Source organism: Felis catus, chromosome A1 (assembly GCF_018350175.1).
Source record: "Felis catus isolate Fca126 chromosome A1, F.catus_Fca126_mat1.0, whole genome shotgun sequence".
NCBI lineage: Eukaryota > Metazoa > Chordata > Mammalia > Carnivora > Felidae > Felis > Felis catus.
In genome coordinates this window covers 232,230,225-232,252,623 of record NC_058368.1, presented here as the reverse complement: position 1 = coordinate 232,252,623, position 22,399 = coordinate 232,230,225, and the positions used below count along the sequence as shown (strand labels likewise).

Sequence of the window (22,399 nt, the reverse complement as noted above, 5' to 3'; positions counted from 1 at the left end):
AAGTGGGGAAGGACAGGCCCATGGGGGAGAGAGTGGCTGGGGAAGGGGATGAAGGCCAGCACGGAGCACTGTCAGGAGACTGACCCTCTGTGAGCCATCTGGTCCCTTCCATTTGCCTCTCTTCTAAACCTCTATGTTTCTAAACCTCGTCTATGTTTCGCTGTCTAACATATGACAGAAATAGGCACGGAGACTGTTAGGGTCTCTCTAGCTACAGGAGGTTTTGAGGAAACCTGGAACCCACAGAATATGGAGAAACTGAAGACTGATGAGGCCAGGAGAAATCCACTGTGATCATGACAAAGGAATGCTCGTGGAGACAGAAATCATCCAGAATGTTGAAAGAGGGCAGATTGTGATGGAAACATATTTAGACTTCACGGTCATGAGTCAAACCCACAACCAAGGTAAACGTCATGTGAGCTAAATTCATCAGTAGGGTTATTAGAAGTGAAATCAATATAGGGCAGATACAAGTGAGACAGAAACAGGCAGGCAGACAGACAGACAGACACGGAGAGGAGGAGTCAGAGTCATTGCCTGTTTCCCGACAACTTTGAGGTTCCTGTCCAATTCATACGCTCTCTTGAAATTAATTTCCAGTCCTGGAGGGAATCTGAGAATCTGTTTCTTCAGCCCAAAGGGCAAGAACACCAACCAGGGTGGATGGTTTTCTATGAAAGAATCACTTTGAATAAAAGGGGTTTTGCATTCATCATGGGGATCATTCCTTACCATTCCGGGGAGACAGTAGGTAACTGTGGGAGGGCTGGGTTGGCATCACCAGCCGTGCGCTTAGCAGGAGGGTCTAAGGCTGTCATGGGAACCCCACTCACCTGGGCCAGTGTTGGGCCCACGAAAGAACATGTGACCAGATTCTGGTCAAGGAGACTCAAGAGGAGAGTGAAAGAGGAGTCCAAAAATGACTTTCCTCCAGATAAAAGCAGAATATTCTCTCTTTCTCTCTGCTGCAGACACTGTTATGTGAGAATTCGCTGCTTGGTGCCCCTGTGGAGAAGCAGGCCAGGAAATAAGAGAGCTGCTCACCCACGGCCCCCCCAAACTGGGCATCAGAATCACTCCTGAAACTGCTGCTTCCCCATCGCTGGAGGATAGAACCGGTCCTTTGTAAGACCCTGTTCACAAGGAATTTAATTCTGGTTAGGCCTACGATTTTTACAGAAAAAGCAAACGTAGATGTAAGAAAATTTTATAACCTGCCAAAGATTGCCCGACTCACAATTTGGAGGGTATAATTGGAAATACTGGTCAGCATTTTTCTGTCCATGAGACCAGGGTTGTAAAACCTCAGCACTATTGACATTTGGGCTAGAGGATTCTTTGTCGTGGGGGCTGCCCTGTGCATTCGTGATCTCCCTTGTCCACCCACTATAGATGCTAGTGGCCCCCCAGCCCTGGTTGTGACAACCAAAGTTTCTATGGACTTTGCTGGATGACCCTGGGGGCAAAATCTCCCCCAGTTAAGAACCACTATTTCTCAAGGAGCTAAAAGCGAACTACCACATGGCCCGGCAATTCTACTTCTGGGTTTAGAGCTGAAGGAAACCAAATCACTACGCTGAAGCGTTAGTGGCACCCCCACAGTCACTGTAGCATTACTTATGACAGCCAAGACATGGAAACGACCTATGTGTCCACTGAAGGATGAGTACGTAAAGAAAATGTGCTATATATACCACTCTTTTATATAGTATATATAAAAATATATAGGAGGTATCTCATAAACCTCATATATGTATAATATATAATTCATATATATCTCATATATATATATCTCACATGTATATATCACACATACACACACACACACATATATATCGTATGTATATAAAATATATGAATACTATTCAGCCATCAAAGAGAAGGAAATCTTTCCATGTGGAAAAACATAAATGGACCTTGAGGGCATTATGTTAAATGCAATAAGACAGAGAAAGATAGGTACTCTACGATATCCGATACAAGTGAAATCTAAAAAGAGCCCATACTCATAGAAAAAGGGGTAAGATTTGTGGCTGTCAGATGCATCGAGTGGGGGAGAGAGGAACTAGGGGAAAGAGGAGGTCAAAAGGTACAAACTTCGGGGTGTCTGGGTGGCACAGTCAGTTAAGCATCCAGCTCTTGGTTTAGGTGCAGGTCATGATCTCATGGTTTCTGAGTTTAAGCCTGGTATTGGGCTCTGTGTTACTGGTGCAGAGCCTGCTTTGGATTCTCTCTCTCTCTCTCTCTCTCTCTCTCTCTCTCTCTCTGTCTCTCTTTCTCTCTGTCCCTCCCCACCTCTGCGTATCCTCTCTCTCCAAATAAATAAGTAAATTTTTTTTTAAAAAGGTACAAACTTCCAGTTTTAAGATAAATATGTCTTGGACAGGTCATGTACGACATGATGGATAGAGTTCACACCACTAGATGGGACATTTGAAAGTTGCTAAGAGAGGAGCTCTTTTTCACAAGGGAAAAAAAAATTGGGGGGGGTATCTACATGAGATGATGGGTGTTAACTAAACTTTCTGTGGCGATCATTACACAATATATGCAAGTCAAGTCACTGTGTTGAACACTTTAACCTCACACAGTGCTGTGTAAAGCTGTATCAATTACATCACGGTAAAACTCAAAGGGAAAGAAAGAACCCCCCACACTACACATCCTTTTGTTTCCCTGTTTGGGCACTGGCATAAGATAACAGTCTTTAGGCAAAGAGGTGCCACACACATTCTCTTTCCAAATGTATGTGAGTAAAAGTTGAGCTAAGACGACAGAGAAAAAGAGAAAGAATTGGACACGAGTGACCGTAAATGAAAGAATGGAGTGGAATGAGGGAGAAAAAAATAGAATAGTTATTGCAGTAAATATACACTGGAAAGTAAAAGGAACAGCACTAGCCAGTCATTAGTAAGAGTAAATGGTGATGGCATCGCAGGGGAAGAGTGGGGGTAGCTGCAGATGCTGAAGGGCAGATTTTCAATCCAGGACCGCTGCAGTTGGTTCTATTCACTTCTGGAGCAAGAAGAACTTGCAACACGCAGAAAAGCACGTGGGCAGTGGGTGGCTCTCTCACCCACTTCGACCACACACTCCTTTTGACGCTCAGTACATTACTTTGAGGATCTGCCTAAGGAACAGATCCATGAATAACGGGATGGGTTCTGCTGCTTCCCTTCTCCATACGAGCACGTCCTTTTGTATTTTGTTAGTTTTCTTTAGAAATCAGAAATAAAGCTGTCTAGAATATATTATCTGTGGTTGTGCTATCTCCAGGTTTCTGCCTAGCGACTTTCTCTTTGAGGTATGTGCTTCGTTTGATAAGATATTAACGACTAAACCATAGTGAAGCATATACCACATGTAGGTACTTTAGTGGATGCCAGGCATGTGACGAGTGATTTCTATGTGTTAACTCTGGAATCTTCACAAGGTCCTTGGTATCTACATCCCATTTTATAGACAGGGGAACTGAGGTTCAGATTAGGCTCAATTTATTCACAGTACTGGTTGTAAGGGACCCAAGAATCGGTGTAAACAAACTAATCAAGAGCCTGCGATCTTAGCCACTTCATTCTGCGATTCTAGATCCTTCCCTGATGGGAGTCGTGTGGAAACCAGTACTTACACATTTATCCATAACTGTATAATAGCAAATTTCCCTTTACCTAGGAAATAATGGATTTCTAAGTGCTAGCTAAGTAAGATTCAATTTTTGCTAACAAGCATAACCTGTAATCCCACGTTTAAATCCCTCATGTTCAACTCATTCATTCCCAAGGAACCAAGCATGTAGATGCATTTGATGGGTACAGAAATCCATGGAGTGTGCCTGTAAGGTCTTGCTGTACTCCAACCATTATTCTCTTATAACTCAAGTGAACTCTTCTGTTTTCTACTGGGATGTTTTTTCAGAAGTCAAAAGATCTTCCTTCGTGCATTTCCAAAGTTTCACGCACCTTTGGTCAGAGATGGTAACAAACCAGGATATTGGATCTGCCCCTTGGAACAGACTGTCTCCATGTTACAACATCAACTTAATTTCCCTAAGTCTCTCCCCATGAGTGAATTACACGAGGGAAGGAGAGCACCTTTGAAGAGGACTAAGCGGGAACGGCATGTGACCTCTTAGTCACATAGACAGATAGGGACAGTCTTTATTGCCTCGGAGCCACAGGTCTTCCACTCATGAAACGGAAGCGGTGATGCTTACCCCTGGGGCGATCATGCATATCCAATGAGATAATCCACTGAAATGGCCTAACACGCCACTTAGCACATGGTGTAGACACACAATTAACCTTAGCTCCCTTTTCCTTCTTTTACAGTAGATTTCACTACAAAATTCAGAAACAATGCCTTACCGGCTATCTGAGCATAAGATGCAAGGTGACCACCGGGTCACCTGTCATTGGGTGAACCCATCAGCCACTGCTCTGGGGAGACGTTGACAGCTGGGAATGTCATTGTCTTATAGATTGAGGATAATGTCAGAAGCACCGGATTCAGTCCTGGTTTCTTTCCCAATGTAGTTTTAGAATCTTCTATCAACCCCTTAGACTCTGGTCCACGGTGCTGCTATGTAAACGGAAGGCTCTGGGTTCAATCCGTGCTAAAGGATCTTTTTGCTCTAAAGGTGCTATTTACACAGTGTCCTGGGAAGAAGCTAGCTATTGCAAGCCATCGAGGTGCTTATTTAGTATACGTATTTTGCTGGTTATTGCACGATGGATTTTGGAACGGGGACTCATCGTATGATGTATACCGGGAATGAGGTACCCACAAAGAATGTGGACGGTGTTCGGCATAAATAAAGCTCAGGGCAATTCTTAAGACTACAATATCCTCATCAAGCAACACTGCAAGTTATGCAGGACATAAATAATATTCAAATCACTCCAGACCTGTAAATTTAGATCTTGCTCAAGCAGTTCAGATCTCTTAAACTGAGAATAATGTTTTCAATTATAATTACGTAAGCCACCAGAAATTAATCGATACGTCAGTCACTATTGCCTTGTCTCCCATACAACGGAGATCCATAAATGTTTTAAAATAGGGATCTTTCAATAGAAAATAGGTCTTTTCTGGCACTAAGTCCCTGGGGAAACCCTGGGAGGGTTTCCAGGGGTCCATCACCCAGTGGAACTCTCTAGAGAGCAGACGATCTGTCCATGTTCTGAATGCAACACTGACTGGGGAACTCAACTCTGCTACGTCATTGGTCTGAAATCTGTGAAGACTGACTGGGTAGTTTCCCACAGAGACTGGCATTACCCTCATTGTCGTCCACATTATGTGAGCTCCCCATAAAACGGTCTCCATTTTTAGCGATCATTTGGGTTTTTACATTGGATATAAGATGCTCTGGTCTCATTTGAAAACCACTCAGCTTATAAACCTTAATTTCTTTTGGATATAGACATGTAGATAAAAAAAACTGTTTCACTGATTCAAAGTTTTTTTAGTATATGTGTGAGTATCTATTTATCTATACACTATATATATATATATACTGCTGTATATGTATACATATATGTATCTATCCATACACTATATATATACTGATATATATATAAATATCTAAATATCTATACAAATATTTATATATAGATATTTATATATCTATAAAGAGATATAAATATAAAGATATATAAATATATAAAATATAAAGATATATAAATATCTCTGAAATCAGTTTGTATCTTGCAGTCCATGGCAACATTTATTTTCTTAATAAAAACAACCAATGGTGTATCAGAAATGATGAAATACAGATTTAGCCAATACAATTAAACCTTTCTTCTATTTTAGTCAAAAATTTACAAATAAAATAGAAGCAAAATTACATTTTAATAGCTTTTAAAAATACCTAAGACTTCTCTGTCATAATGCTAATACTTTTCATCTAGCTCGTGTCTTTTTTTTTTAATTTTTTAATGTCTATTTATTTTTGAGAGAGACCGAGCACAAGTGAGGGATGGACAGAGAGAGAGGGAGACAGAATCCAAAGCAGGCTCCAGTCTCTGAGCTGTCAGCACAGTGCCTGACGGGGGGCTCGAACCCACGAACCGTGAGATCATGACCTGAGCCGAAGTCAGATGCTTTAACCGACTGAGCCACCCAGGTGCCCCTAGCTCATTTCTTTCTAAGAGACAGAATTTTAGAAAGAGATGTACGATGACTATAGTTGTTAAAAACCAAAACTATAGACCTAAAATGGAATTTCTTATGCTAAGTCCCATGTCACCAAACTGAGATTTGACCTAATTACATACAGTGCTGGCTCTCCCAGAAAAGGAATCTTCAACCAATCAGGAAATGCCTGAGCAGCAGTAGCCAGCTCCTCTGACTGATAGACCCATGCCATCTACTAAGGAAAAGTAACTTTGCAATAAGCCACCTGCTTTTTTGCCTAGAAAAACTTCCTCGTTCCCACTTATTTCTGTCTGTAAAAGTCTTTTGTTTTGTACGACTCCTCAGAGCTCCTATCTGTTGGGTTGGATGCTGCCTGATTTGAGTTCTGTTCAACAAACTCTTAAAACTAATATGCCTCAGTTTATCTTTTGACAAGTAGTTGGGTCTACGGGAGTCCCCATTCTGTATGGTAGCCTATCTAAATCCGACAACTACATAGCTTCCTGTCCTGCCTTTCGCTCCAGGGGACATAACTTGCTGTCTGTTGTTGGAGGCTTTGCATATTCTTATCAAAAGTGTATGTATTATATATTGTATATAGACATATATGTATGTATATAGAGAGACAGACAGACAGACGGAGACAGAGAACAGGGATGGTTCTGTAAAGCGGAGATGTGAAGGGACAGCCCTCCCATCAGGGCAAGTCCGTATCACCCTGTGACCTTCTTTGAATCTGAAATAGAAACTGCGCTCTCAGCAGCAGTGACAACTTTCGTAACAACCCGCTGGCCACTTTTTAAATGTTAGGTCATGTCCATTTTTTTTCCTGTAGAAATAGACAACGCATGTATTTGTTGTGAACCTAGTGGGTGACTGTGTCACGATTTTCCATCACATAATTAAGCATGTCTCAGATCTCCACGAAACCACGTGTTTTGGAGTGAAAGCCTTACCGCTTGAGAAGAACTGTTCCTGTAAGAACTGTTACTACATTCTTCTGCCCTTTTTGCCATTAAAATGCTGGCTCATACATCTATGAGAAGATGCACCGGTTCTTGGGGGGGACACGCCCATAATTGAGAACGACAGTTCAGCTATTTCTGTTTTCTCCAGCTGCAAAGATTCAAGGTGAGCATCTCTGTGCTTTGAAAGTGTTATTCAGAAACGAGAAAGAACTCAGCACAAACACTGGCATTTTTGTAATCGATTTCAAGAAACAGTGAGAAAATTTGAGGCCAAACAGCCCAAAGGACTAGCGGCGAATTGATCTGTAAAGCTCTGCTCAGAGCCTGGAGGTGGTGATCACACACCTTTGCAGTAAAAGGCTTCTACCTCGTGCCCACATTTGGGACAGGATGCTGGTTTCACTAATCCTAGCCTTCCCCATGTCACTGCCTGGTTTTCCCCTTCCCCTGGAAGGAGAGGCTGCATGAATATGTGGTTTAGGTGATGGAAAGGGTAGGTCCCTTCATAGGAAAGAAACAGCGTTGGACATCTGCGTCGGAAAAACAGCGTGGGCTTCCCGATACCGGAATGTGCCTCTTCTCTTCTCACCTCTGCCTTGCAGAGGTGCGCCCGAACTGACAGTCAGAGAGATCAGCAGCTATGTGACAGCACAGTGACTTCATCACTTTAAATATATGGAGGCTAACAGTTCCTGCTCATATTCTCTGAGGACAGAAAAAAGAACCTGAGATCACTGCATTTAGGGTTGTAAAGACAAAGGGAAAAAAAAATTAAGCTGGTTCTTACAAGTGAAGCCTCAAAGAGATAAATTGGCAAAGAAAATTGTTTTCTCCCTAGATTCAGAAAACCTAGCTCCAAATGGAAATGAGTTTCTCTTCCTTCTGTGGGTTCACAGCGGGAATGGCCATCGTGCTGTTTCTCCCAGACCTTCCCGGGACCCTGGGCAGGATCCAGAAGACTGTCCCGCCTGGTGTCCAATAGTAGCATCCTTTACTTTATTTTTTCAAAAGCTCTACTTATCTCAGTTTCTAGAATTATAGCTCCCAAGGGAAATTGATGGGTGTGGAAGTCACTATTTTACTCATGCTAAAAAGGGCAAAATAGTCCACACCAATCTCTGGAGAGAAAATCCAAGAATGAGACAGAGATACTACATCCCATTTCCAAATCAACAGTGTTTTCTCTTCAAGTATTTCTCTGCAAAGCAGACAAAAAAGCTTATGGCAACATCCCACGTGGCTCTGGTGGAAACTAAGAGCTGAATGAGTTGAGAGAGCACTGGGTGTGCGAGAAAGATCCCAAATGCATGGCCACCACCGACGTGTGGGTTAGGATTTAAGACAGCTGAGTGCCCAAGGGCGGGGCTTTCTGAGGCCGGGGAACACGCGCACTTACGGGACAGGTGGAGGTGCTCTGCTCCCATTGTGTCATGCTTAGGCTCTCCTCCAGGCTCGTGCATTTCTTCATCACCATGTCCCAGCCACAGTAAGGGTCCTGGGCCCCAATGCAGGCACTGCAAACACACACCCAAAGGTCAGCAGAGAGGCAGCCGTACCCACAAGAGACATAAGCTTAGGCGAGTCTGGCCCTTAGGGATTGACATGGGAACTAGTTGCAAGAAACTAGATTTTAGCCTGCACACGAGAAAACAAGCCATCAACATACATCAGCAAGTATCTAATTAAATCAAGTGATTAATTTTGGTTGAAATATGTATACTTATCCTAAGATACAGGGGAAACAACTAAATGTGCCGCTGTGAGCTTTTTGAGGTCATGAATAAAGCTAGTCAGAATTCTACAATGTTCAAAAGTACGAGATGTTGTTACCACCGTCACCATCATCACCACCATCACCATCATCGCCATTATCATCATCATCACCACCACCATCACCATCATAATCATAATCATCACCACCACCACCACCATCATTATCATCATCACCACCATCACCACCACCATCACCATCATCAACACCACCATCATCATCACCATCACCAGCACCACCATCATCACCACCATCATCATCACTACCATCACCATCATCATCATCACCATCATCACCACCATCATCATCATCACCATCACCAGCACCAGCACCAGCACCACCACCACCACCATCATGATCATCACCACCATCACCATCATCAACACCACCATCATGATCATCACCACCATCACCACCATCATCATCATCACCATCATCACCACCATCACCACCACCACCATCATCATCACTACCATCACCATCATCATCATCACCATCATCACCACCATCATCATCATCACCATCACCGTCACCAGCACCAGCACCACCACCACCATCATGATCATCACCACCATCACCATCATCAACACCACCATCATCATCATCACTATCATCACCACCATCATCATCATCACCATCATCACCACCATCATCATCATCACTATCATCACCACCATCATCATCATCACTATCATCACCACCATCATCATCATCATCACCATCACCATCACCACCATCACCACCACCATCATCATCACCATCATCACCACCATCATCATCACCATCACCACCATCACCACCACCATCATCATCACCATCATCACCACCATCATCATCATCATCATCACCATCACCATCACCAGCACCACCACCACCACCACCATCATGATCATCACCACCATCACCATCATCAACACCACCATCATCATCATCACCATCACCACCATCACCACCACCATCATCATCATCACCATCATCACCACCATCACTAGCAGCACCATCACCACTACCACCACCATCATCATCATGACCACCATCATCACCACCATCACCATCACCACCACCATCATCATCACCATCATCACCACCATCATCATCATCACCATCACCGTCACCAGCACCAGCACCAGCACCACCACCACCATCATGATCATCACCACCATCACCATCATCAACACCACCATCATCATCATCACTATCATCACCACCATCATCATCACTATCATCACCACCATCATCATCATCACCATCATCACCACCATCATCATCACCATCACCACCATCACCACCACCATCATCATCACCATCATCACCACCATCATCATCATCACCATCACCACCATCACCACCACCATCATCATCACCATCATCACCACCATCATCATCATCATCATCACCATCACCAGCACCACCACCACCACCATCATGATCATCACCACCATCACCATCATCAACACCACCATCATCATCATCACCATCACCACCATCACCACCACCATCATCATCATCACCATCATCACCACCATCATCACCACCATCACTAGCAGCACCATCACCACTACCACCACCATCATCATCATGACCACTATCATCACCACCATCACCATCACCACCACCATCATCATCACTACCATCACCATCATCATCATCATCACCACCACCATCATCACTGTCATCGTCACCACCACCATCACCAACATCATCCTCACCTTAGTTACAGATGTTATTTGCGGAACACTTACTATAAAATACCAAATTATATCATTTAGACATTTAACTCTAATGAGGGAGGTAGTATTATTTTTACCTACAGAGGAGAAAACTGAGGCACAGAAGATTTAAGAAATTGGCCCAAGGACAAGCAAATACACCTGAAACCCTTCAACATGGTTAGTTTGAATTTAATAAGTTAGGGAAGTCTTCCTTTTGGGTACCATAGCTTAAAAATGAATTAAAAATTTTGTCAATCAATAGTTGTTTAATGTAGCTCCAACTACAATATTCAATCAGTTATATCAGAACTATTACATACATCGTGGATATTTTATTTTAGCTTTGTCTCGATGAGAGAGTTCATACAGTACCAGGTACTGGGGCACCATTAGATGAAGATTTTGGCCCATATGTTATAAATACAAAAGAGGGTGTTCAGGGGCGGAGGGAAGCAGAGCGACAGTGATAGAGCCAAAATTATACAAAAGATGACCCCAGAGGCAAGCAGGGCATCGAACACTGGAGAATCCTGTCTCTTAAGGGACCAACAGGTCAGGCGTGCAGGAAATGGAAGCACAGAAAGGCAAGGTAGTGCAGCAGGGAAGTGTTAATGTCTTCTTAGAGGTAAGGGGCCCCTTACAGCAGGAAGAATCTGTTAGAGGATTACCAATTAATCAGGAGTAGGACCAGAAATCATAGCATAACTATCAAATGTGGGCCAAGGAGGTGCTGTAAGTAATAGTAAATTGCTAATATTAATGATACAAAAGAATCGTGATTAACGCATCAAATACGTTAACCACATATGAAGCACTGCTCCAAGACCGTGACCTCTATTAGCTCATCCCGACCTCAGAGGACCTTACAAATACAACACCTCAATTAGCTACCGCATTTATTTTAAATGAAATAAACGTAATCACTTTAAAAGGAGGAAACCAAAGCAGAGAAAGATGAAGTGTAAGTCCCGCAGCAGGGGAAGATATCTCTAAAGACAATAAATCAAACAATAATGGTATAAAACTATTATTTATTGTTGCTACGTAATATATATTTACCACCCAAAGAAGTTCAGAGACAAGTGGTTAAAACTGGTCCTCCTCACAGCAGGACTAGGTTGAGTGGAAACGGGGCCGAAACAAGTGCCTGTCGTCATAGCCTCCTTGGAACATGATCCTAAGTGCCCGTGCCCGTGTTAAAAAGTAAACCGAGGTACGTCAACATTGTGAATCTGACTGCACCAGGCTAGGAGGTTCCCCTGACAGGAACTAGGGGAGAGAATCCTCTAGAGGAGACTCAGCAGCAAACCAAGGAAATCATTTGATCGGCTATAGCTTAAGTGGTGGTCTTATTTGGAAAAGCCTGGTTGACTGAGATCGTTTGTTCCGAAGTCTCACTTTCTCAGATTCAAGCGCAGTTGACCCTGGCGTCGGTTTTGGTTTGCTTAGGTCAGCTGCCAAGGTTTTAAGGCGACTTCAGTCTAAGGGCCTTCTTATTTAATTACCTTAACAAGCACATAGTACTTTCATGTGAGAACTCCAACAGAACAGTTATCAAGGACAAAATATACGCTTTCCTTCCCCAGAAATAGGCACTATGCACACTTTCATGTATTTGGGGACATTTTCTCCGCACAAATACGTATTCATGTATGGATATGTCTACATATACATATATATTTTGTTGTTTTATATGTACGATTATATGTAACACACACAAAGGGGAGTATACACACAGCCTCCTGTCTGTTTTTTACACGTAAAAATACACTGTGACGGGGCGCCTGGGTGTCTCAGTTAAGCAGCTGACTCTGGATTTTAGCTCAGGTCATGATTCCAGGGCTGTAGGCTCAAGCTCTGCGTCAGGGGCTCCGCTCTGAGATTCTCTCTCCCCTTCTCCCCCCACCCCTCTCCCCCATCATACTCTTTCTCTCTCTAAAATAAAAAATAAAAAATTAAAAATTAAAAAATATACTTTGACATTTTCTTTTGTCAGTATATATATAGCTCTACCTTATTCCTTATATGGCTGTGCAATATTCTGTTACCCAGAGGAACGAACATTTATTTAAATCCTTTAAAAGCAAGGCTGTAATGCACATCTTCATATGTATTTTTTATAATTTTTTTATGTTTATTTTTTGAGAGAGAGACAGACAGACAGAGTGCAAGCAGGGGAAGAGCAGAGAGAGAAAGAGACACAGAATCCGAAGCAGGCTCCAGGCTCTGAGCCATCAGCACAGAGCCCAACGTGGGGCTAGAAGCCATGAACCACGCGATCATGACCTGAGCCCAAGTCGGACGTTCAACCGACTGAGCCACCCAGGTGCCCCTGTACGTATCTTCTACATGATAAGTTTCTATACGTGGAGCTATGAGATAGAAGTTATGGGTATTAATAATTTTGTACCAGTCAACAATTTGAAGGGTAACTCTTTATCCTCTCCCTATTTCATACTGGATGCTATTTTTTTGTTAACTTAGCCCTTTCTGATAGATCAAAACACTTTTCTACTCATCTGTTCTATTTACTCAGTTGTGAGATTAAGATTATGTGTGTGTGTGTGTGTGTGTGTGTGTGCATTTATGGATTATTGTATTTCTGTTCATGTAAATTTCCCATTTGTAACCAATTTCTCCTTTATGCTTCTTTTTGATTGACTGACTTCACTATTTTTATGTAGTCATTGCAAGTGATAATTTCTGTATTAGAAAATTAACCCTCTGTCCATAATGCTTCACATACTTTTCCTACTTGTCATTAGTATTTTTTTTCTCAAGATACAGATGTTTTAAAATTTTATGCAGTAAAGTTTATATGAGTCTTTTTCTTCACAGCATCTGGATTTTGTGCATACTTTCAAAGAACTTCCATGCTTAAAAATCATAAAAACATTTATGCAGGATTCCTTCTGGTCCTTTCGTATTTGATCAATCATTTCATTTGACTCCCTAACTGTGATCCACCAGAAATGTATTCCTGGTAAATCTCCTTTTCTCCCTCCTAAAAATCAAAACAAGTAACAATGACAAAAAAACCACATATTTTTTTAAGCTAAACTTCTCAATCTCATACCAACACAAACAGGTCCAGGGCTGAGAAGTAACAAAAAGGAAGCTGGGGATGTTTTGTTTAGTTTTGTTTTCCTTTTTCTATCAAATTCAGACAACCTCTTTTTTAAACACAAGTTTACAACACTAAGTGTGAGCACCAGCTTCTCGAAATCTCTAGTTCTTGAGGTCCGGGAATATAATCTTTTAACAACTTACTTTTTAAAACTAAAAAGTCATTTCAATGATCAGTTCCATAGAGTAGAATTTGCCCTGTATATAAAGCATATCCCAAATTTCTCAATTTTAAGAATTTATTTTAAAGACACACAATTGATTTAATAACTTTTTTTTTTCAGGGAATAAGAAAGATGAGAATAAACCAAAGACTGTGTAAAAGACAAGAAAGTGAATTTTTGTATCTACAAGGTAAGATATTTCACGTATTGTCACTAAGCTCGGTGTAAGCAAATCAGCCCTCAGTAACAATGCCTGGGCAGATGTTTTGTAGGAAGTTTCTGGAAATCTGAAGACCCCTCAACTGTGAGACAGACCTGGACACAGGTGAGAATCAAGAACCTTTCTGCTTCCTGCTGCGACCTCCTGGCTGTGAAGGCATGTTCTGACCCACAGTGTCCTAGTCTTACTGAACCAGCCATTTTGCCGGAATGCCATAGTATGTATCACACGTCAGAATTCTGTCTGGGCACGATCCCATTTTCACAGCGGTGAGCAAACAGGAGGGAGCTACACTTACGTAATTATTCAAAGGGCCTGAATTCCCTTTCATTTTTTTTTTTAATTTACTGTATATTTATTTTTGAGACGGAGAGAGACAGAGTGCAAGCAGGGGAGGGGTGGAGAGAGAGGGAGACACAGAATCCGAAGCAGGCTCCAGGCTCCGAGCCATCAGCACGGAGCCCGACGCGGGGCTCGAACCCGCAAACCACGAGATCATGACCCGAGCCAAAGTCGGACGCTCAACCGACTAAGGCACCCAGGTGCCCCTTTCATGTTCCTTACGAAAGCAACACGACCATTAGACAAAATTCAAATTCTGAAAACAGGAAAATTCCACCAACTCCCTAACTTGGCCCTCCAGCCTCTCTTTGCAAATCTGCCTGCAGAAGTGAAACAAGGCCACAAGGTTACACAGGATATTTTAAGCTGTTTTAAATGAAAAGCCGCTTGTAAAAACATCTTTCTTCCGATAATGTTGACGGCTTGGCGCATTCTTAACATGCCTCTTATCCCTTAAACTAGTAAAAACTTCTCTATAAGCACAAATGCCCCTTCATTAAAAATTCCATTTATATATAAATGTTTTCCTCAGTCAAAATATTTCATACCGTGGCAAAATTCTGATGAGCTCTACCTTTCCGCTAAAGTGTACTTCCAGAAAAAACAATCATCGTAACTTATTACTTTGGGAAGGTAGGTCTTTCAAAGACACCGCATGCAGGATCACAGATGTCTTACTAATGTGGCCATATGAAGGTGGCTTTTCTTCACTTTGAAATGTTTTTTTGTGTGGATGAGGAGTCTTTTTAATAACAAATTTTCCTTACTTGGTTAATAACCTTAGATTATCCTCATTTGATAGATTTCCTTGGTGTTTGAAAGTCTCTGATTTCAGAACATATGCTGGTCAGAATCTTAAGGTTTAATTTAAAAACACATTTATGGACGAATACGTATAGAGCTAAATGTATATTCACAGACAGGCCTTAGTTCTTGGAGAAGGATAAACTACTCTCTCTTTTCCAAGACAGTGATATTAATATTTAACTAAACTCTTCCTTTATTTATTGATTCATTCTATTATATAATTTTTGATCAAATTAGCTAACATACAGTATATACAGTGTGCTCTTAGCTTTGGGGGTAGATTCCCATGATTCATCACTTACATACAACACCCAGCGCTCGTCCCAACAAGTGCCCTCCTCAATGCCCATCTCCCACGTTCCCCTTCCCTGCCCCCCCATCAACCCTCAGTTTGTTCTTTGTATTTAAGAGTCTCTTATGGTTTGCCTCCCTCCCTCTCTGTTTGTAACTATTTTTTCCCCTTCCCTTCCTCCATGGTCTTCTGTTAAGTTTCTCAAGTTCAACACATGAGTGAAAACATATGGTATCTGCCTTTCTCTGACTGACTTATTTCACTTAGCAAAATACCTTCCAGTTCTATTCACGTTGTTGCGAATGGCAAGATTTTGTTCTTTTTCATTGCTGAGTCGTATTCCATTGTGTGTGTGTGTGTGTGTGTGTGTGTGTGTGTGTGAGAACACACACACACCACATCTTCTTTATCCATTCATCAGTTGATGGGCATTGGGGCTCTTTCCATAATTTGGCTACTGTTGATAACGCTGCTATAAACTTTGGGGTACATGTGCCCCTATGAATCAGCACTCTTGTATCCTCTGGATAAATACCTAGTCGTGCAATTGCTGGGTCATAGGGTAATTCTATTTTTAAATTTCTGAGGAACCTCCACACTGTTTTCCAGAGTGGCTGCACCAGTTTGCATTCCCACCAACAATGCAAGAGGGTTCCTCTTTCTCCACATCCTTGCCAACATCTGTTGTTTCCTCTAAACTCTTCCTTTAAATTTTAAAGTGTGCAGTTATGCTATTTGCTAATTTGAGTAATAGGGAAAAGAGGTGTATTCATTAAAATCTTCTCACTGTATTTCTAGAGAGTGGGAGCTAATTACTGAGTATGATCTCTTGCATGTTAGATTATCTAAGTATCAATGACTTTATCTGACTTGTTACTGTTACACTAATTGTCATTAGATCAGCTTATTTTTGATCTTAAGAATTTTGGCCATATTAACAAAGTGCATTCATAAAACATGGGCTTTTAAAAGTGTCCCAATCATTCCTTCATTTGGTACATACTTAGGAGCACCTGCCATGAGCCAGACTGAAAATGGTGGGGGTGCCAGGGTCAGCAAAGCAGACGCAGTCACTGTACCCACAGAATTTATCATTTGGCAAAGGCAATAAACACTAATCGACTACACTGATACAACAAGAACCATCAGCAAAGTAAAATCCCAAAGGAGAAGCCCTGTTTGGATGGAGGGGTCTGGGGTCAGGAAATACTTGACTTAGGTGGCATTTAAACTGAGACGGATAGAAGTGATCCATTTCACATAGCTTTGGAAAAACAGGACATTTGACAGCGAGGTGGATGGACACTTTGGTGGGAGGGAATTGGAGAATTTAAAGGAAGATAAATGGAGGCTAGACTTTGATTGGAGCTTGAGGAGTGGAATGGGCAGAGCCCAGAGCCCCGTTCAAGACAGCATTTCCCAGTAAGTGCTGCAAACTTTAAAATACTGGGCAAAAACCATGTGTCAAACACCAGTACTTATTTCTACGATCATGATAGTAGTGGGATAGGTGGATTTCTCTGTTCATGAATGATCTTTACCTTAATTTCTAAAACAATCTGAAGTATCTTATTCCTAATGACCGATGTCATTATATACTTCAGAATCTTCTTTTTAAGGTTGGCATGAAAAACACTGTCTTACTAGAAATAAGACTGAAAGAAAATTCTAATTAGACAATAAACTGCTTGAGGAATGCATTGTAAGACACCGACACGTCCTTCAGTTGGTAAATCCAGCTGGAACACATCTTTTCTCCAATGAGTACCTCTGTGAAATTGGAATGATAATAATCACCTCACAGAAAATATTTTGAGAATTAAGTTACATCAGGTAGTAAATAACAAAGTTATTTTGGGGGTGGAATACATACAGTTATTCCAATTAATCCCTAGACATTATTGTATATTATATGATATCGACTTCTGGGGTGTTTGAAAACACTCTATCCCAAAAATACTAAATGTGTAAATGCCGTGGGCTCTTTATTTAACCAGGCAATGTGGCACACCACAGTGTATTGTAGTAAGTGGTACAAAGTATTATTTTATTTTATTTCATTTTATTTTATTTTTTAATGTTTATTTTTGAGAGAGACAGAAACAGAGTGTGAGCAGGGGAGGGGCGCAGAGAAAGGGAGACAGAATCCGAAGCAGGCTCCAGGCTCGGAGCTGTCAGCACAGAGCCCGACGTGGGGCTGGAACCCATAGACTACGAGATCATGACCTGAGCCGAAGTCGGATGCTTGACCAACTGGGCCACCCAGGCGGCCTGGTACAAAGTATTTTAAATACACATTTGGATAGATTCACAACGATTTTTTTGACTACCTGGCATAATGCCATGTGTCGAAGACCCAAAGACCAGGAAGGAACCTGGGGTCTCGTGAGGGAGGAAGAACCGGTTCATGAACGTTGCGTAACAACATAAGGAGGGTTAGCTATTAAGTTAGAAGCTCAGACAGTGGGCGCTATAGGAGTCAGAGGAGGGAGAGGTCGGCCAGGAGAGTTCCAGGGAGATGTCATGTGTAGGCTGGCTCTTGAATGGAGTTGGAATTTAGACAAGTGAGAACAGTCTCCCTGGTTATGATGGCCCCAGGAAGGATGACAGTCATGTGCATGTGGCATGATCGGGAAGATAAGCAGAGAAGCATGGCTGGGCCACGGTTTCCTTAAGGCTCCCAGAAAGTATACGGATGTGAATAAAGTGTTGGGGTTTTGCTTAGGCAAGAAAAATGTGGTTGTACTGTATAGCGTGTGTCAAGTACCAAAAAATCTACTAGAAGATTAATTTCTAATTCCCAAGAAGAACTAAGACGGAACCACACTGTAATGGCATTTTTAAATTTAGGACACATGCCAAGTAAACAAAGATATAATTACTAGTAAAAATACACGTTTATACTCATTATGTATCACTTGCTAAAGGCATTTAATAGGAATTCATATTGGATGTTATGATTTGTAAATGAAATTAGTGGCCTAGAATTTCAATTAGTTACAAACTTCTAATACATCGAAAACCATTCCCTATTGACTTATCACTAAATGACATTGATTCAACACAAAGATGATTTTTTACATTTAAATTTGCTTTTAATATGAAATTAGAATAATCAATATGTATTGCCAGTAATACTAAGTGGATGGTTTTTAATTAAAATCGTATTAGGTGCATAGAACACTCAGATTTTCCTGAAAAATCTGTTTTAAAACTGAACAAGATTGGGAGCGCCTGGGTGGCTCAATCAGTTAAGTGTCTGACTTCGGCTCAGGTCATGATCTCGCAGTTCATGAGTTAGAGCCCCATAACGGGCTCTGTGCTGACAGCTCAGAGCCTGGAACCTGCTTCAGATTCTGTATCTCCCTGTCTCTCTTCTCCTCCCCTGATTGCACTCTGTCTCTTTCTCTCTGAAAAATAAATAAACATTTTTTTAAAAATTAAAAAAAAATTGAATAAGATTGATACACATTTTACAGTGAAGCATTTTGGGAAAATTGACAGTAAAAAAGAAATAGTTACAAGAGTAGAGGGTATCTGAAATAAGCAAGCCGAAAGTGCTTCTGGAATCTAGCAATTGTGATCAACTTGGGACATCAGCCGTTTAGAAACTGTGCTCCCCTGGGTTACGATAATACGATCACATTAAAATATTTGACCAAGAAAGAGAAGAAAAAAAATGTACTCATACTCTTATGGTTGTGGAGGCAGCCCACGGCCTCTACAACCATAAGAGTATGAGTACATCTCTGCAAGATGGCGTTCACCTACGTTCTTTGCTTTTGTGGTGTACCTGAACCAAAATCTGTGTTTGTATCATTGCCAAAGGTGGACTTGCCCTAAAGCTAAGGAAACTTAAACTTCTTCACTTCGTGAAATTCCCTAAGGACCTGAGATCGGTCTTAATCATTCTTCATAATTCAATATCCTTTTCCTTAGTGAGGACCACTACCAACCCATGTAAGCTTCAGACCTCACAAAACTACATTTCTCCTTGATTATTACAGAACAAACCGTAGTATGGTTTATGTTTTGTAAATTACCAGTCAAGCTAACATATGCTCTTGTTCTACCTAGCATATTTCTTTTTTTTTAATTTTTTTCAATGTTTTTTATTTATTTTTGGGACAGAGAGAGACAGAGCATGAACGGGGGAGGGGCAGAGAGAGAGGGAGACACAGAATCGGAAACAGGCTCCAGGCTCCGAGCCATCAGCCCAGAGCCTGACGCGGGGCTCGAACTCCCGGACCGCGAGATCGTGACCTGGCTGAAGTCGGACGCTTAACCGACTGCGCCACCCAGGCGCCCCATACCTAGCATATTTCAACTGTTCGTTTTCCAACCTGCCTTGGACCTGGGGGTGTTAACTTGTGATTTCACTTAAAAAAAACAGTGTTTCGGCTCAAGCCCCTCTGACGGGGTGCTCTTCAGAATGATAATTAGATGTTGGTGAATGTACTTCGTCTTTTTCAACTATTTTTTAAAGCTATAATGAAGGCAGACACATACGCTGTTCTGTTGCTTTCAGTTACTACCATATCACGCATAGGTCTTCACAGACATCATTTAATAGCTTCAGAATAACCCACAGCGTGAGGACTCCATTGAATAAGTAGATTATAATTTGGTGATGAATTCTGTTAGTATTAGAAAGTTAGGATTGGAACACTGGTTGTAATTCAAAAATAGCTTAAAAAATAATTGGACAGGGCGGGCAGGCTCGAAGATCAGGTCCTAATATAATACAGGATCAGACTTTAACGATAAACTGATCTGGGGACAAAGTCTCAGGTAACACTGAGGCCCTGGGGCTCAAAGCCACAACAGATCTTCGGGAGCGTTTATTTATGCCAGAGTTACTCTTTAGACTCTGAGCCCCATGAAGACAGGCTCAGGGATACTTCTTCATCTGTCATCCCATGCTTAGGGGCTTGCTTGGTGCTTGGCACCTACTGAGATCAATAAATAGACTCTGAACGAATTAATGAAGGAAAGTCCAGTCTTTAGAAGCTAATCCAAAGTCAATGCAAACAAAAACTCAAGGCGTTGAGATTTGGAAGATACTAAATTCATTTTGAAGGGAGGATATTTACTTTGTAAAATGAGCACATGTCAAAATTCCTCCCGCTTGCTTATGTGATTCATAACTGAATGGCTAAAGTTGTCTTTCTGGAAGCCCTCAGGGGAATCCTGAAATTTCTCTCTGTACATTGGATGTCTCTCACCAAGCAGACGCTGTCTGTAGAAATATGTAATTAATAAAGGTGCCAACATACTAACTCCATGTCTCGAAACTTTGCCCTTCCAAGCAATGAATGTCCTGCAGTAACCTAATCCCCCTAATTTTCTTAATGAGCGTTAATTTCTTTAACTAAATGACATTATTACAAACTAAATGAATTCAGAATGGCTAGATACCCATTCACAAATGGAGCCAATCTCTTTCCTAATGGTTCTATCTTTCCCTCCAGTTTTACAAAGCAAAACGTCAAAGGCACCTCTCTTCTGTTTTATATGTAGACTAGGATTCTCCCGGCTTCCACCTTTTCTTCGCGCCCCAGTAAGTTCTTATAATAAAGCAAAAGTGAAACAATAAACACCTAAGGCCCAAGGGTTTCCATCCTTTAGCTAATGTCTTGCGTCACTACACCTTCCCGTAAAAGGAGTTTTAGTGTTTCACAAGAATTTAGGTTTATTTTAGAGATGACGAAGTAAAAGACGGAGGAGGGGGAGAGGCAGTGTCCGTTTGTAAATCGGGTAAGTGTTTACTGAGCCTGTGTTGGGCTGGGCACCATTCTGGAGGCTGCACAGACCCGGAAAGACAATGCCCAGCTTTTGGCACCTGGTGCGATGGGCTGAATGAAGCCTGGACTGCCATGCGGGGCTCAGACTTCTAGTCTCTGTTCTAGCCTTGACGATTCTCACGCTATTCCCTCTGTGATTCGGACCAGTCCTCATCTATAAAACGTTAACCCTACAACAGGTTGACAAACGTCAACCCTACTTGACAGGTTTGTCTTACCCCACAATTGTGGTGGGTGTCAAATAAAAAAATAAAGAATATGTGTCTGAAGGGCAGAAAGCGCCACGTTATCCAGAAAATATTAAGGTATAGAGTGAATTCGTGCAATTTAATAATTTAGTAAATTTTACAGGTAATTTTATAAACCACGGTATATGACGATTGAAGGTACATTGATTCATTCAAAAGGCATATATGAGAAAATCCGAAACCAGGAGTCAGCAAGTGATAGCCCATGGGCCAAGTCCAGCCTGGCACCTACGGTTTTCCTGAAACACAGTGCAGGGCAACGCTGTGCCCCGGCACCCTGAGGACCGAAGCACAGCTGACCTAACTTTGGCGGGACGCTGAGTGATCGCCCCCATTGTGACACACGGGAGGATGGGGAGGAGCTGTTACAAGGCCACTGGCCCCTCACTGCCTTCCGTCAGGGAGGCCGTCATGAGACTGCTTCTCATTGTCTCCCAGGTTCTAATGAGGGCGAAGGCCTCGTGCCCCCCACCCTCACCCCCACTGAGGCACAGGTACAGGTTCTGAAACCGCTAAGCTGTAGCACAGCTGGTTGCTTTGCAACATGGCACCCCGCTTCCACGATGCGTGCTGATCCGTCCCTCTGCTGTGGCACCATCCAGTGGGACAAGGGGCATGGGTAGCTAACACCTCTTCTGCTCTTACTTTCCTTGTAACAAACGGCACCAAAAAGCGAATCCTTCCTTTGCCCGACAGATCTGCCAGCCTTGCTGACACACGGCCACGCTCACGCCGTACGGTCTGTGGCTGCTTCCATGCAACAAGGGCAGGGCTGAGTAGCTGCAATAGAGACTGTGCAGCCTG

The 22,399-nt window shown here is 42.1% G+C and overlaps 1 protein-coding gene across 9 annotated transcripts in view; it reads right to left on the bottom strand.

Annotated features, from left to right (window-relative positions):
* Positions 1-22,399, bottom strand: part of SEMA5A (semaphorin 5A) — a 483,514-nt gene that overhangs the window by 84,576 nt on the left and 376,539 nt on the right. For all 9 annotated transcript variants that reach the window (XM_023239575.2, XM_023239573.2, XM_023239601.2 and 6 more), the window contains one exon: positions 8,506-8,623. In XM_023239575.2, coding sequence (XP_023095343.1) covers positions 8,506-8,623 — 118 coding nt within the window. The remainder of the gene's footprint in view (positions 1-8,505; positions 8,624-22,399) is intronic.